At 42.3% G+C, this 16774-nt stretch overlaps 1 protein-coding gene across 4 annotated transcripts in view; it reads right to left on the reverse strand.

Annotated features, from left to right (window-relative positions):
• Positions 1-16774, reverse strand: part of ARHGAP9 (Rho GTPase activating protein 9) — a 113310-nt gene that overhangs the window by 17538 nt on the left and 78998 nt on the right. For 3 of the 4 annotated variants that reach the window (XM_083169379.1, XM_083169381.1, XM_083169382.1), the window contains 7 exons: positions 12365-12485; positions 9989-10108; positions 9230-9328; positions 7858-7935; positions 7525-7578; positions 4130-4264; positions 2570-2675 (listed from right to left, as the gene is read on the reverse strand). In XM_083169379.1, the coding sequence (XP_083025505.1) occupies positions 2570-2675; positions 4130-4264; positions 7525-7578; positions 7858-7935; positions 9230-9328; positions 9989-10108; positions 12365-12485 (713 nt within the window). The remainder of the gene's footprint in view (positions 1-2569; positions 2676-4129; positions 4265-7524; positions 7579-7857; positions 7936-9229; positions 9329-9988; positions 10109-12364; positions 12486-16774) is intronic. The other variant, XM_083169380.1, reaches the window with a different exon arrangement.

A 16774-nucleotide genomic window follows, 5' to 3' on the forward strand; every position in this document is an offset into this window, starting at 1 on the left:
CCTTTCACAAAAGAAAATGCAGGGATTTACCCGGGAATATGGTCCCAGGATCATGCAGGGACATTCCCAGGCTGACCCCTTATACACCAACCTGCATTTTCTGGTGTGAGGGGGAGAGAAAACCACTCCCCTCTCCCTACCCCCCTTTAACCAACCAGCTATATCTTTGGAACCAACTGACCCATTCACATGACACCAGTATCATATTGAAGAACTTTTGAGTTGGTCCCGTGAAACTGGGCTGTTTGGTTCCAGAGAAATCTGCCCATTAAAGAACATAAACAGTCATGAAATTACATTTAAGAAATGAACAAAAAATGGTTTAACCTCAATATCCCTGGAACCAATTAACCCATATGGATCCAGACTGGTATCAGATTGAAGGCCTAGCGATTTGGGTTTGACTGAGATCAACCTCGAGCTTCAGTAAAGCCGAAGGGGGAACTGGCAGCCGTTGGAACTGGGTGGGGGTCGGAATTAGCGGGTCCCATGTTATCCTATAGGGAAAACGTTACAGCTTTGCCTGGCCGTATCTCCGGTTCCCAGGGGGCTAGAGACACGGGGCTGGGCTTGTTGGAAAGCCCCAGCCCTCAGCTATAAAATGAGCTAATGGGTGGTCCTGTGCACTTCCGGACCACCCCCTAGATTCGCCTATGGTCCCAATGTAGAACGACCCAACACTCCAATGGGTTTCAGCTTGTTCTCTGACTGAGCACCTTAATAAATAAATTCAACAATAAAATACTATATCTCCATATAAAATACTTCTGCTATATACAAGGCCATACACAACACTCCACCAACGTACAGTACAGCTCTGCTCTTGTACCCATTATAGATACGCCATATGCTCCTTGAAAACTCAGCTCATTAGGGGCCAGATGCATCAAGCTTCAAAAAAATGTAGAGTAATAAACAACCAGCCAATCGGCTCCTACCTGTCATTGTTTAAACCCAGCCTATAACATGGCAGTTTGGAGCTGATTAGCTGGCTGTTTATCACTCTCCATTTTTATCACTTTTTGAAGCTTGATACATCTGGCCCTAGGTGAATTTTAATTTCTTAAACCACCCAATTAACCTCCTTAAACTATTCTACCTAATATCATAAGCTCTAGAAAGTACAAGCAAAATGTACTGGTGCAATCTTATCAAACCACCTTCTGATGCCAGGACACAAATGCTGCTAACAGTGTGCATGGATCATACAGTCCACACAGCACTTTCTATAGGCAGCCCCTGTCCTCATACAGTATATAAAGATGCTATTTCACAATACCTGTATGCCTTGCAATTAGGGTCCCATTACCTCTCTGGCTGGGTTATTACCGTGTTCCTACTATAAAGCACAATATTTGAAACTACAGTATTCCTATGACTGCCGCTGTTTGATTCTACTGCTACTATCCATCATTTACCAAAAGGCACCGGGGAGATTGCCGGTTTAGGAGAGTGCCGGGCTGTATACACCCACTATACATATATGTTACAAATTTCAGAATTTACCTGGGACCCTTAAAATTGTAAATGACCGGCAATTAGGAAGAAGTGAAAATATATTTATATTTTGTTTTTGTTTTCTCAGTCTCGTCATCTTTATTTCCTCATATCACATATTACTAGCCCATACCTTCCAACAGTCCTGATTTCAGGGGGACAGTCCCACTTTTCAGGTTCTGTCCAACTCTCTCAGTCATGGGAGCAGTGTTGGGGGCACTCTGTATCCGCTGCTGAGTAGCAATAATGGATGCCGGAGTGCTGGGCGTGGACTTAGGGCTGCCATCAGGAATTTTGGGGCCCGGGACTCATTTCTACTCACTTGACTTACCATAACCTGGCTCCTACTACCCATCTCCTCTTCCGCTTCAAATGCAGCACCGGCTGGTGAGCCAATCAGAGCTTACGTACCAGCAGCCGCTCTGATTGGCTATGGTACGCGAGCTCTGATTTGCTCAAAATCCAGTGGAGCATTTTAATTGGCCGCCGGCATCCAGGGTTGAATAAGCCTGCACTACGGGACCTGCTTTGTTCAGTGCACTGAGCGCAGAGCAGTGGAGGCAGTTGGGGGGTTGCGGTGGGCAAAATGAGCTGCCCGGGCCCTTCCAGCACCCACAGCACCCCCCTATTGGCAGCCCTGCGTAGACAGGAGGACATGAGACTATGGGGGTTATTCAGACCTGATTGCAAAGCTGCTTTTTATAACAAATGGACAAAACCATGTGCACTGCAGGTGGGGCAGATGTAACATGTGCAGAGAGAGTTACATTTGGGATGGGTGTGTTCAAACTGAAATCTAAATTGCAGTGCAAGAAAAAAAGCAGCCAGTATTTACCCTGCACAGAAAGAAAATAACTCCACCAAATGTCACTCTCTCTGCACCTTATATCTGTCCTGCCTGCAATGCAACATGATTTTCCCATATTCTAAAAAAGCAGATCTAAATATCCCCCCTATACCCCTTTGACGCAAGTGGGTTCTGTAGTCCCGATTTTTAATATCAGAATGTTGTGAGGTAAGCTACAGCCTAATGTATATTACCAGTAAACCCCATATACCACATATAGCATACCTGTTCAGGTGGCATATTATGTACTTCAAGGTGTCGTGGTTTGGTTCAGGGAGGTTACTCACAAGCTCTTTCATGGTCTCCACCCTCTCTGCTATGTCTGGAATCTCTGTTAAGAGAAAAATAAGCAATATTTATTGGAGATGCATTTTTTACTTCATTATTCTTATTTTATTGTTGTCTTACTAGGATATTGTAAATGTTGTACCTCAATAGTTGTGGATTTACAAAGATTAGTAACTTGGTCTGAGGATGGTCTATGGGCGGTATCCTATAAGCTGCGACAATTTAGCTTGTATAGAATTATCATACCTCTTACCGAGCAATGCAACAGGCTGTCAAATGACGCATAGCCCCCACAGTTTTGCTCTACAGTGGCACAATGGGTGTATTGCCGTAGTCCTCCTCACAGATTTAACCACATCCCCACACACCCTCTTAGCAAAACAGGCCAGTTTACAAAGCCCCCTTGTTCATCGTTTTCTGGATCCCCCAATAGTATTGGGTATGTGGGCTCAAGGTCCTGCCATGTATATGGGTGTACTGTTCTGTAATCTGTATGGGTGTAATGCTCTGCAATTTACAGTATAAGGGGGTTATTCCGGTTCACTGGCAAAGGCACAATCACTCTCTAATGGACAAAACCATGTGCACTGCAGGTGGTGCTGATGTAACATGTGCAGAATTGGGTTTTTATGTGCAGGGTAAATACTGGCTGCTTTATTTTTACAATGAAATATAGATACCAGTTTGAAGTACAAACCCAACCCAAATCTAACTGTCTCTGCACATGTTACATCAGCCCCACCTGCAGTGCATATGGTTTTGTCCATTAAAGAGTGAATTTGCCTTTGCCAGTGAACCAGAATAACCCCCTATAGGTGTAATGATCTGCCGTTTATATTGGTGCAATGGAATATCATCTGTACTCCATTACTTTTTATTTTAAGACTTATTGGACATATAGGGGTTTATTCTAGTTCATTCTTTCTGACAAAATCCTTCTTAGATGGACAAAACCATGTGCACTGCAGGGGGGCAGATGTAACATGTGCAGAGAGAATTAGATTTGGGTGAGTTATTTTGTTTCTGTGCAGGGAAAATACTGACTGCATGATTTTACACTTCAATATAGATCTCACTTTGAAGAAAAACCCCACCCAAATCTAATTCTCTCTGCACAAGTTACATCTGCCCCACCGGCAGTGCACATGGTTTTGTCCATCTAAGAAGGATTTTGTCAGAAAGAATGGACTAGAATAACCCCCATAGTGCTTCATATTTTTTTTAATGTTGTGATGCTTAGTTACTAATATATTTAATATTATATTACATTTTATACCCTTGTGTGTATCTGCCTCACTTTATACCCTTGTGTGTATCTGCCTCACTGAAACATAGACAGATATTACCATTAGAAGGAATATTGCTGTGAACTATTATTTGCAGCTGAATAAACATACACACAATGTTATCTATATCAAACTTTTTTATGGAGTCTCATTTCATCTATGTAATGTTAGGATTTATTACTTTGCTATTTTTAACATAGGATCTACTTACGAACTGCGGATACAAATTCATCAAACATGCTGAAAGGAATGAGCGGCTCAGGAAGTTCACGGAAGAACATCTTCAGGGCACCTGTGATGACGTGAATATCTTCCCACTCGCTGCTGTTCAGATCTAACTTCTCCTCTGTAGAATTCAAAAATACATGGTATGCCATTATAAGCAAAGTATAGACAAGCCTTGGGCGGAGATTCTCTAAACTAAAAATGCGGTAAAAACCTTGTTATCGGGTTTTTACCTAATTTTGGGATGCATCCCCCGCTGGGTTACCACGACGGGATGCCCCATAGACGCCTATGGGCTTCTAAAGCGACCCACCGCCGCCCCGCACTGACCCGCTGACTCTCACCGCATGTTAGAGCATATGCGATAATTATGCATGAGCGGCGAAGGGGGGCAGAGCTGGGCTGCGGATGTTTGAACATCCCACCCTTAGCCCCTTCAGTGGAGTTTTTTTGTTTTGTTTTAAGGAGCTCTCCCCACTGGGAAAGTTTTTTTTGGAAGCGCTCATTAAAAAAAAAGCCCACTGCGTTTCCCGGGGCTGGGCAGCGCCGCTGAGCACTCCATCCCCCGCTGCCCGGCCCCGGCAACCCGGCTGTGTGCAGTGTGACGTTAGCAAAGTCATGCCGCACACAGCCCGGTGAAGGAGGCAGGACCGGGCAGCAGGAGATGTGCAGCAGCTGAAGCTGAGCGCAGCGCTGATCTCATCGGTCAGCTCAGAGGCGCTGCCCGGCAGGAGGGAGCACAAGCAGTGGCACTCCCAAGAATTTTCCGGGCCGGTTTGCCAATCTGCGCACTGGAGCATAACCTGGAAAATTCTCGGGAGTACCAGCGAAGGGGTTAATGTAAAAGGTAAATCATTTTCAGTTTATTTGTTTATTTTCTGTTGAATTCATTTTTTTATTTTATTTTATCGACAATAGACATTGTCCTTTGATATAAATGCATAAAACAATGATTATAAAAAAAATTGAAATACAGTACTTATTATGTTATTTATACAATTGTGTATATACAGTAATAACTAGCTACATTTAAAAGTAATGAAGTCAGGTTCACAACCACTTGTCAAGGCTTCTAGTTCAGGCTTATTTAAAACTGGGTATTTGCAGACAGTTAAAAATGTTGGCGGGCCCTGCTCGCAAGCATACAATCTATAACAAACATGAGATAGAAATTTAGAAATTTCAATCAACTTTATTATTAATTTACAGTTTCTTATATAGCGTAGCAGATTCCATTGCGCTTTATAATTGTTTATACCCACCAAAAGACAGGTTTGTTAAGCCCAGAAATGTATAAGCTACAAATAATATCTATTTTGTGGAATGAAAAGCAAAAGTGGAACTTTGTAAATTCAATTTACATCACATTTTGCGGCAACTTTCCTGTAACAGAGCTTGGCACAAACCCAATCGATTTTATAGCTGCCGACTGGTTTTCATTCTAAAAATCCGTATAACGCTGCAGAGAAGCTAATAAAAATTCTGTGCTGTTTTTAATGCTACAAATTTTCATTTCCTTAATCGTCATGCGTTACTGAACCAGCGGAGTGAGACCATACCAGGCGCCCTGAGGCAAAATATATTGTAGTAACTTACTAATGTAATATCAGACAGAATAAATATGACACTAAAAAGAGCCCTAAAAATGTTATATTAATAATTAGCGCACTAATCTGGTTGAGTGGCTCGGATGCGAATTCGCACCCTTGCGAGTCAACAGAACCCGCCCTGGAAAAGATGGTACGCCCGGCCCCCCACGCAGTGTGTGTGTTCGCACGCAGGGCCTGCGAATGGATGTTTAACATAAATATCCATTCGCAACCTGTAGGTGAACACCCACATCATTCAATGGTCGCCTACCATCAAATGATGTGGAACGTACAGGCATACCTGTATCTAAGAGACTTTCAGGTCACTTAGATTTGCGTGCACCCTTGGGAGGGAAGTGGGCGAGCAGCTGACATCTGGTGATGTCAGCTGGTGATGTCAGTAGGCCACCAAGTCGTGTAAGCAAGCACAACAGTGACTTTAGAAAATCACTATGAAATGTGTAAAGAAAGATCTGTCCAGGGCTTAAAGTGGTCCTGGAGAGGTGTTGGAACTAATTTCTCCCATTACCAATCTCTCCCCCTCTCTCCTCACTAGGAGTAGCCCAGGCCAGTACCAGGGATTTGCACCCACTGCAAACTACAACATTTGTTCCCTAACTCCCAAACTTTATAAAGAGACAGTGATCTCACAATAGTACCCCCAATTCAAATTATGGCATACAGTAGCACAAACATTTATAATAACATTATAATCACTACATGTAGTGACCCTGATTCATAGTACACCACAAAATAGTGCCCCTTATTTACATTATGACACACAGTAGTGCCCCTTATTCAAGTTACACTACACAGTAGTACTTCTTACATATGTATGCCACACAGTAGTGTTTCTTACACATAATGCCCACAGTAGTAATGCTTATACACATTATGTCCACAGCAATAGTTCTCCTTTTGCCACCCCACCCCCCTCCCCCTGGCAGCTTCCTCTCCTCTCTTTTTCACATCAACAGCAGTGATGGCATGACATAACATATGCCGTCCCAGAAAAGGAAGCAGCTGGGACAGGATTTTCTGTTGACATTACAGGTGGTGGAATTCAGTTCCACAGTGTCGTCCCCCCCACCCACCCACACACACACTTTAACCCCTGCTCATGAGCCCCCTCAGTCCTTCCTCCCTCTGACAGCTGATGCGCGGAGGCCAGTGGTCTACTTCTTCAAGGAGTTACACGCCCCTCTATTGGACTATGAACTGGCTTTTGGTGACATTTATTGGCAATAGAGGAACATCATAGTTCCCAGCAAGATTTACATAACTATTGGTTTAGAAAACATTTGAAATGTGACAGGTAATTTAAAAAAAAAATCCTTAACCAGTGTATGCATTTTGTACTACACATTGTCAACATCCTTCATTGATTCTGAGATCTATTTTTATATATGAAAGTACATGTTGTAGATTTAGGACCAGTATAGTAATCAGGGCACTCTGGTGCTGTTCGGAGGAGCTAGCTTTTGGTATTGGTTGGTAATGGCAATAATTGTACCTCGGATTGCATACATCACGTTCACAAACACAGCCCACTTGTTTCTTGCCTTGCTAATTATGTACCATGCATTGCCGTATACTTTGCGCCAACGAGGTTAGTCAGAAGCACTGACATACAAACATACAAGAAAAGCTAGTATTGAGCAGCGAACGCCAATAATAGCACTGCAACTTCAGACACATTGGCAGACATAGAAGGGGATGGCAGATATGGCAACATGCTTGGACACATAACCTGGCACATACACAGCCATGTGGCCACAAGACAAAGGGCTACCTTGGGTAAGTTGTTCCGGGAAAAGGTACCGTCCATCCGTTGTTACTGCCCTTTCTGTAAAATAACAGGTCATCCTTCTGATCAATTAAAAGGATTATGGAAGTAGAGTGCAGTCTGCTTTAAGGTTTGGGTGAAGTATGACTATTGCAAAATATTAATCTGGTATTCAAATAATAGTACAGGGATCTGACATATAAGGGGGAAGCCACAAACCAGATCTTTTTACATTGTAATCACTGCAAACAGACTTATAACACCAGCTCATAAGCCATATTCACAGTCTCTCATACAAGTCCAGTATGAACCAGCAAACTTCCCCATAGAGCTACTTACCCCTGTCTACAATGAACCGGAGTTTCTGTATGGTGGACAGGTTTCCATTCACCCTGTAAATCCCATCTACATCCAGCCCTAGGATAGAAACAGAGAATGATGAACACACTAAAGCTGGAGTTATTCTGGTGATTAAGGAGCCCATTTATCATTGATCGCATTTACAATGCGACTTGGACGGAATATTACCGCCCAGGATCGCATTGCAAAATACGATCCTAACGGTGGGATGTATCATCCCCCGCTTGCAGGGACAGGGCTCCGAAAGGAGCCCATTCCTGCGATGCACTCAGTCAGAAGCCGGGGGGTCTGCACATGTGCGGTTAGCAATGACCCCCTGCCGACCCCACTGACCGCACTGCCCTGGCGGCAGTACAATCAGTAGCCCATAGGCTACAATGGGCTATCGTTATCTCAGTATGGCGATAGCCCAGGGATGTGAAGCCAGGCTGCTCGATGTTGATACATCGGGCAGCTTCGCATCCCCAGCGGCGGTGCAGGGAGGATCGCAGTAGGGATCAGAGATTCCTGCTGCGGTCCCCCCTTGGTACATTACGGTGATACTTAATATTTGCAGCTAACCCATGAAAAGGGGTGTTTTCAGGGATTTAGTCGCAAATATTGTTTGATAAATGCAGCTCTTAGTTCTTTAAGACAAAAGTTACGAATTAGGGGCCTATTTGTCATCATTATTTTACTACAAATCCACATCTTTTCAAATTATTATAGTTTTACTGTATCATTTCCCTTTAAATGTATTAAGGGATTTTGGAGCAGTTTTCATGAAAAATCTGCTTCAATTCCCATTTCTTTAGTAATCAGATGCAATTTCCCATACTTGTAATGGGGTAAGTGATAAAAATAATGTAAAAAATACACTGCAGTGAGCCCTTCGATAATGCAGCTATCTTCTGATGGCATAATCACAGGGTTCAGTGTGGTTCCCCTACCCCTGCGTAGCTTTCTCATTAAGCCACGCCTACTGAAAAGTACCTGGGCCTGGCCAGGCTCTCCACTGCCCTGCAATTGAGTTCTACTGTATATATAAATCTGAACGTTTTAAATCATTTAATGAATTATATTGTACAACTGCATGTCAATCTAATTATCATGGTTAAGTATGACTTATTTATGCGTCCTTTGACAAGTGATGTAACTATAGTATGTATGCTGTAAAGATGTTGTATTGATAAATGACCTAACCTCTATGCCATAGTGTTATATAAATAAATCCTACTGAGAACAATTTCTGGTGAAATCCAAAAGGGGAATCCTGTAGTCCTCTTTGTCACCTCTGCTGTACTAAATGCAGAGAGTATAATATATATATGTAAATGACACCTTAAGGTACAGTACCAGGTGTTTGTTGTACCTCTTTCATTGACAGCTTCTGTACAAAGTCGCACAAACTTTGGGACTGTGCTGTGTTCTCGATAGCAAAGAGCATCCAGCCGGCAGCCGAACACTTGATCTAAAGAGCAACAGAAAATTAAATTAAGCTCAAAATTTTAGGTTTATTATTGTTGAAAAATCAGAGATACATTTTTGCTTTGAAAGTGTTTAACAGAAACACAAAATGTAATAGCAGAAAAAAGAGACCCCCTTCATTCTGACCATACTAAAAATATACTTTTAAAATAAATCACATGGATTCTGTATATCTCTGCTTTGCTTTACTCTAAAATTCTTATGCATACTCATTGTCTGGGGGGAAATATCATCTATTAAGCTGCTACCGGGGTCAAGCTCCAAAATGAGAAGCTTGGTAGACACTAGCATCATAGCATCCTGGAAACCTATGGGGGCTGTGTCTGTAATCAGAAATGGAGGGAAATCTGCTGGGTGACGCTCTCATACATGTTGGCAATGCTTTGATTTTGCAAATATTCCTTTGATAAATATATACCATCGTGCCAGATGCACTAAGCTTCAAAAGTGATAAAATGGAGAGTGATAAACAACCAGCCAATCAGCTTCTACCTGCCATGTCACAGGCTGGGTTTGAAATATGTCAGACATGAGCTGATTGGTTGATTGTTTATCACTTTCCACTTTATCACTTTTGAAGCTAAGTGCATCTGGCCCTCAGTCTGGTTTAGTTACATTTGAAGTGATTGACTTAGTAACTAACCTTTAATAAGCCCCTTCTCCTGCAGGGTCTGTAGCGGAGGTCTCCTCATCAGCATTTTCTTCAACCTATGTCTTACCTTCTTCTTATCCACACCGCCCACATTAGTGCTCACCCAGGGTACTGCAGAGGTGGAATGGTATTGGCTATCAAAATCATAATGATGCAGGTAACACATTCAAAGTGGCATTGTTATTATTATTATTATTATTATTATTATTATTATATCAAATTCTGCAGTAATCATAATCCTGTGACATTGCAAATCAACCAAATCAGACACAAACATTTTGCCCATATGACCGTGCATTTGGAAGCATTACCTTGATTCTATTTAAACAAGTCTTAGGCAGTGGATTCCAGACTTGGTCCCGACTCCTCAAGCCACCCCAAAAACAGTCCAGGTTTTAGTATAGATAGTAGCGCACCTCTCACAACCCCCTCTTTTTCTAGTCCAGGTTTTATGTCTAGCCATGCTTTTAAGGGGTATACACACGGGAGATTTTGGCTAATAGACAATTTTGACTAAGCAATTTTGGGATAGATATTGGCTAGATGCACTGGAGATTTTGACTAAGCGATTTTGTCTAAATAATTGTAGTCTATGATCTAGTCAAAACTGCCTTGCCTGCACAGTCAATCTATACTAAGCAATCTATGCTAGACAATTTTGACTAAGCAGGAGAATAGGGAGAGTTTGGCTAACCTTCTAGGAGATTTTGACTATCTAGTCAAAATCTCCTGCCAAAATCTTACAGTTTTTACACCCCTTTAATACATCTGCCACATAGTCTCTTAAAGTTATACTACCATGTAAATGGTGAACATTTGCATGCAACATTTTTAAATGGCCACCAAAGAGTTCTGTTAGCAAACAGGGACAGTTTTGTATTTGGTGCTTTCGTTGCTGTGCTCCCTCCCCCCTGCTTGCTCTATACACTTCTTCTGTCTGAGCAGGTTTGTAATGTGAAAGCAGAATGGATGAAGGGCAGCCCAGGAGAGAGCACAGCACAGTGTAAAGCACAAAGTGGCAGATGTATAAAGCTGTAAAAACAGATAAACAGGAGGGTGATAAAGAGTGATATACATCCAGCCAATCAGCTCATCATACCATTTTTCAAACAGTCTATACCATGGCAGTTAGGAGCTGATAAGCTGGCTGTTTATCACCCTCGCTTTTATCTCTTTTTGGGCCAGATGTATCAAGCTACAAAAAGTGATAAAGTGGAGATTGTTAAACAGCCAGCCAATCAGCTCTTAACTGCCATGTCACAGACTGGGTTTGAAAAATGGCAGTTACAAGCTGATTGGTTGGTGGTTTATCACTCTTCATGTTGTCATTTTTCATCTGGTCCTATCACTTTTTGAAGCTTGATACATCTGGCCCTTAAAGGCTGAATACATCAGCCCCAAAGGTCTGTGGGGTGTATGCCTGCAGAGGTGAACAACAGGCCAATGAGAGTTCAGCATAGCAATGGCACTTTTTAAACCATGTAGTGTGGTCTAGCTTTGTGCGGTCTAGCTTATTTATTTATGTACTCTAATTGGGCGCTGCGGATCCCTTGTATCACCATATAAATAAAGGATAATAATAATAATAATAATAAGTAATAGTAAGCAAATTACAGGGCCCATCTTGTTGCATAAGTGGGCACAAAGACATCTGTAGGCTTTTAGAAGCCAGCTATAGGATGATAGAGACCACATTGGGCATCGGGATGTGGTCAATTTACCTACAATCAAAATCCCGACAACCATTGACCGACAGTCAAAGTACAGACAAGGTCAAAATACCGAAATTATTTTTTTTCATTGAAACCGACTTGTACATACTTTACCATCCCAGTGGACATGGAAGGGGAATATAATTGTATGCCAAGTGGGACGAGGCACTGTGCTCGAAGCATGGGGTTCATGTCGACCTATGTCAACATACAGACCCCAAAAAATATGAAACACAGGTGTCTAATTTTTGACCTGTCTATATTTTAGATGTAGGTATTTTGACCATGTCGGTATTTTGACCTTGCCGGTATTTTGACCATCAGGATTTTGATTGTAGGTAAATCATACCGAACCCTGGCCATCATATACAGATGTGTCTTCATATACCTACACATCTGTTCCATGTAATGAGGATTAGTGTTTAGGCTTAATGGTAGCAACAGTTTTAAATACAGAAAGATAAAGGAAGGTATATGGGAGAGGCACAGCTCTCCCGTATACTGTACATGGTGGATTAAAGATCACATTTTTGCCAAAATAAAACTTGCAAATATATGATAAATATAAACACTTGCTGGCTCATTCCATAAGCAAGAATAATGTAAATCTCTAATTATTCAGCATTAACAGTAAATGTTTCTCTCTACATCATACATGAGAATTTCCAGCTCTCTTTAGACTTCATTGGGCTGTCCTCTTCTCCACCACTCCCATCCAGGACCTCCATGCTGCCTGCCCTTCTCAAAATAATCTCATCCAGGGGATTCTCTCGCTCCTACATGAAGAAAATGAGAATGCTTAGACTAAAGTACCCCCCTTTGAGGACTCCATCAAACATCTTACTTCAAAGATTTTAATGTTTTAAAACATTACAAATTATTCACACAAAAACTTATTTAACTCACATGTACATTAGACTATGTACATGTGAGTTAAATAAGTTTTTGTGTGAATAATTTGTAATGTTTGGTTCTCAACCCCGGTCCTCAACAGTGCAAGTTTTCCAGGTCACCCGGCAGGTACACAGGTGCACTCATTATTCGCTGACACATTTTAAAAGATCACAGGTGGAGCTGATTATTTCACCTGTGATTCTGTGTGGAGACCTGGAAAATGTGCACTGCTGGGGGTCCCTGAGGGCCGAGGTTGAGAAACACTGTACTAGGGCACAGGTTCGCAAACCCGGTCATCAGGACCCCACACAGTGCATGTTTTGCAGGTCTCAAATCAAAATAATTAGTTCCACCTGGGGATATTTTAAAATGTGTCAGTGAGTAATGAATGCATCTGTGCACCTGCCAAGTGACCTGGAAAATGTGAACTGTGTGGGGTCCGAGTTTGAGAACTAGGGAATCTAATTTTGACAAGATGGATGTGTCAGGGACCTTGAATATAGGAGCTTCGCCTTCTTGACATCCCTTCTCACCAAACTGTGTTTAGAATGGCTTATTTTGTATTGTGTTAAGTTCTTTAAAGCAAGTATGATTTTTAGGACATATTATTGCAATTGACAGCTCCATATGTCCTGGATATCCATCTGTTCACAGTGTACTATGACACGGTGCATCTTTGTCGCTTGTAATCTGATGTATCATTTCTTTTAGTTCTTTATCTCGGTACCAAACCAAAATGTCTCTGCCGTGAGATTGTCTGTTGTCATTTTATTGTATCAATAAAACTTGAAATAGTTTAAAAGAAAGAAAAACAATACACTGGTGCAAGCAGAAGCTCCCTCTTGTGGACTGCGGAAACGTGGGGTTATGGATCCAGCAGCACTAGTTTCGAGAATCAATTGGATCGTGGAGCCTCTATAGGCTTTTATAATGTATGTACCCCCCAAAAAAAGGAAAGAAGACATTAAAGGCCTAATTCAGGTTGGCTCGCAAAATCTCTATCTAATTTATCCATTAGAGGTGGGGCAGATGTTACAGAGAGAGTTACATTTGGGTGGAGTGTGTTTAAACTGAAATCTAAATTGCAGTGTAAAAATAAAGCAGCCAGTATTTACCCTGCACAGAAACAACTCACCCAATTGTAACTTGTTATGCACATGTTACATCAGCCCTACCTGCAGTACACATGGTTTTGTCCATTAAAGAAGGAGTTTGCTTTTGCAAACCAACCTCATTCACCACCCTAAGTTCCGTTGATACTACATGGGTAGGGGAGTACTAAGCATGGGTGAATGGAGCAGACACTTGTGAGGTATAGAAATGTGTAATTGTTCCTCAGCAATAAATGTGACCTACCCACTACATGTTTATCTGGTAAATACATGAACACCTTTGAAAAAGCCGCTGAGTCGGTAAAACGCATCAGGTTCCCTGCCCACTCTGCACTTTATGGACTGATCCGAACCAGCCTCAAAACACCACTTGGACCCTACCAATTGCACCAAATGATTCCAGAACCACTCTGTTTGACCACAGTTGTAGTGTACTCCCTTACTTCAGGACGGTGACTCGGCCTAGCCCATGCAGGCCTTAAGTCCACGGTCTTCAACTAAATTGGACAGTAACATCAATCCTATTTATTGCACTTGCACTTTATGTGCTCCTCTGAGGCATACTAGGAATGGACAGTTACTCCATTTTCCATATGTAGAGCAGTTACAGGTGTGGATAGTATTGTCGACCCGACTTAGGTCGACAGTCATTAGGTCAACACCGTTGGGTCCGCAGGCAACTAGGTCGACAGGGTTCTAGGTCGACATGGGTGAAGGTCGACAGGTGTCTAGGTGGACATGGGACAAGGTCAACATGGGTTTGACAACCTGCAGGAGGTAGAAAAGGGTGCCACCACCATTTTCTGGGCATTCTCCAGCCGTCAGCTGCGGCCTCCTTCTCCCCATGGCCTTCGTAACACTGAGTGAGTTATGGCTCACTCAGCGCTGCGAGCAGGGAGGAAATCATTTGTGCCGTGCACAGGGGAGTGGAAGCGGTGGCTACCTGCTCGCTGGGCTGTGAGCACTAGCAGTCCAACAAACAGGTCTGTCTGAATCGTCCCCATGGACACCAGCATATCTCTATGTGCAAGGAGCACTGCACTCTAGGCATACCCAGAACCAATTGATGTATTTTATGCTAAGCTTATGTCCAACTCACCCTCGGCCCTTACATGTTGCAACAAAGATTAATTTTTTGTAACTATTGATAGTATCCTCCCCAGCACTCATATCACTTGCACATAAGCAACCCACAAGGAAAGGAATTATGATATATCAAATGAGTTCTAATCATTGAAAACTGATTCAGAGTTGATCCCAAAAGGAAAATCTTTCTCAAGTACAGTAGGTAAAACCATGTGCACTGCAGGTGGGGCAGATGTAACATCTGCATAGAGAGTTAAATTTGAGCGGGGTGAGTTTAAACTAAAAATAATCTAATTTACAGTGTAAAAAGGTAAAGCAACCAGTATTTACCATGCACAGAAACAAAATAACCCTCCCAAATCTAAAGCCCCATACACACAGAGCAATTTCTGCCTAGCCTGCATGCTAAGCGATGTAGGCTGGAGAAATCGTCCTGCCCCAACTGCAGTGCACATGGTTTTGCACATGTGAGATTTCGCTTTTGCGATCAATCAGGCTCATTACCATTCATAAATTACCGAATATAAATGTTAGCTATTTACTTACACCCATAACCAAATAACTACAGTGTATATAACAATGAAATGCACAGTACAGGCATAGACTAGTTTATATATTTTGGAACGCTGTCTGCCCTGAAGCATTTCCACGACTTCCAGATAATCATACCATTCCCTCTCCACAGCTCCTTATTGCAGCTTAACTGGTTCTCTGTGTTGAAACCTACCACATACCATTGATGTTGTGATGCTAGCAACAGCCATAATGAGATAGTTATCAAGGATAAGCTTGATGTTAGACCAAGGAGCATCCAATCAGCGTCAGTGGTGTCACCTTCTGTAAAGTTTGCCTGTATGCGGTGTGTTATAGAACCTTACATACAGTGTATGCCTTATTATTATTATATAAACTTGTACAGATGGAGCAGCTCTCATTACAGCTGCTCCAGGCGATAGAATGGCAATCCGCCGCCACCCACCAGCCTCCAGAAGGGGGAGCTTCTGATGGAGCCCCACTCTGCCGCCTCCCCGCCACTACCCACACCCCCACCCCCAAATCTGCCCGTCTCCCTGAAGCTGAGACGGACTCGGTTTCCGCCATTCACCGCCAAGTGAAGGGGATGCGCGTGCACGTGAGATTCTCGCGTATCCCCGTCAGGTGCAGCGCCTCTCTGCCAGCATTCACCAGCTCAGGGAATCAGGGACTGTACTTCTGACATATACCCCTCCTGCTGCCGCCATTAGGAATGTCATTTATTACAACCAATAGCAGCATTTACTTTATGTTTAAGGTAAATTAAATTAAAAAGAAGACACATACAAAATGTAATTGCGACTTTTATGAGTTACAATTTGTGTTAGACCATCAACATTGGGGGTGGAGGGAGCTTTGTGACACATTGACGAAATAGATGTCCTACAGTATACTCTATTCTACAGGTTCTCAAAGTCGGTCCTCAGGACCCCACACAGTGCATGTTTTGCGGATCTCCTCACAGAATCAAGTGAAATAATTAGCTCCACCTGTGGATCTTTTAAAATGTGTCAGTCAGTAATGAGTGCACCTGCTGGGTGACCTGAACTGTGTGGGGTCCTGAGGACCGAATTTGAGAACCCCTGCTCTATTCAGTATACAATATACTGCTTAAAACAAACTAAACCACAACACAATCATATAATAATACTTATTCTGCTTTATTCTTACATTCTCATTCACAGTATGCACAATATTTTTTTCAGTTGCTGCACCTGTTACATTTCGATGAACAAATATGTTTTTTATGTGTTTTTGAAGCAACACTGTAAAATCCATAATGTTTTGAAAAGCTATTTTATATTCATAGTAATATTAGCTGAGTCCATCTATAAGAGGACCAAACCTATCCTCAGCATCTACCATCAATTCATTTCTCTAAGGCAGCCTGTGGACCTACAGTATAGTAGGAATGCGGCATGTTTGAAAATGTGACAGTT

This window comes from Crinia signifera, chromosome 2 (genome assembly GCF_055691185.1).
Source record: "Crinia signifera chromosome 2, ASM5569118v1, whole genome shotgun sequence".
NCBI classification, from domain to species: domain Eukaryota; kingdom Metazoa; phylum Chordata; class Amphibia; order Anura; family Myobatrachidae; genus Crinia; species Crinia signifera.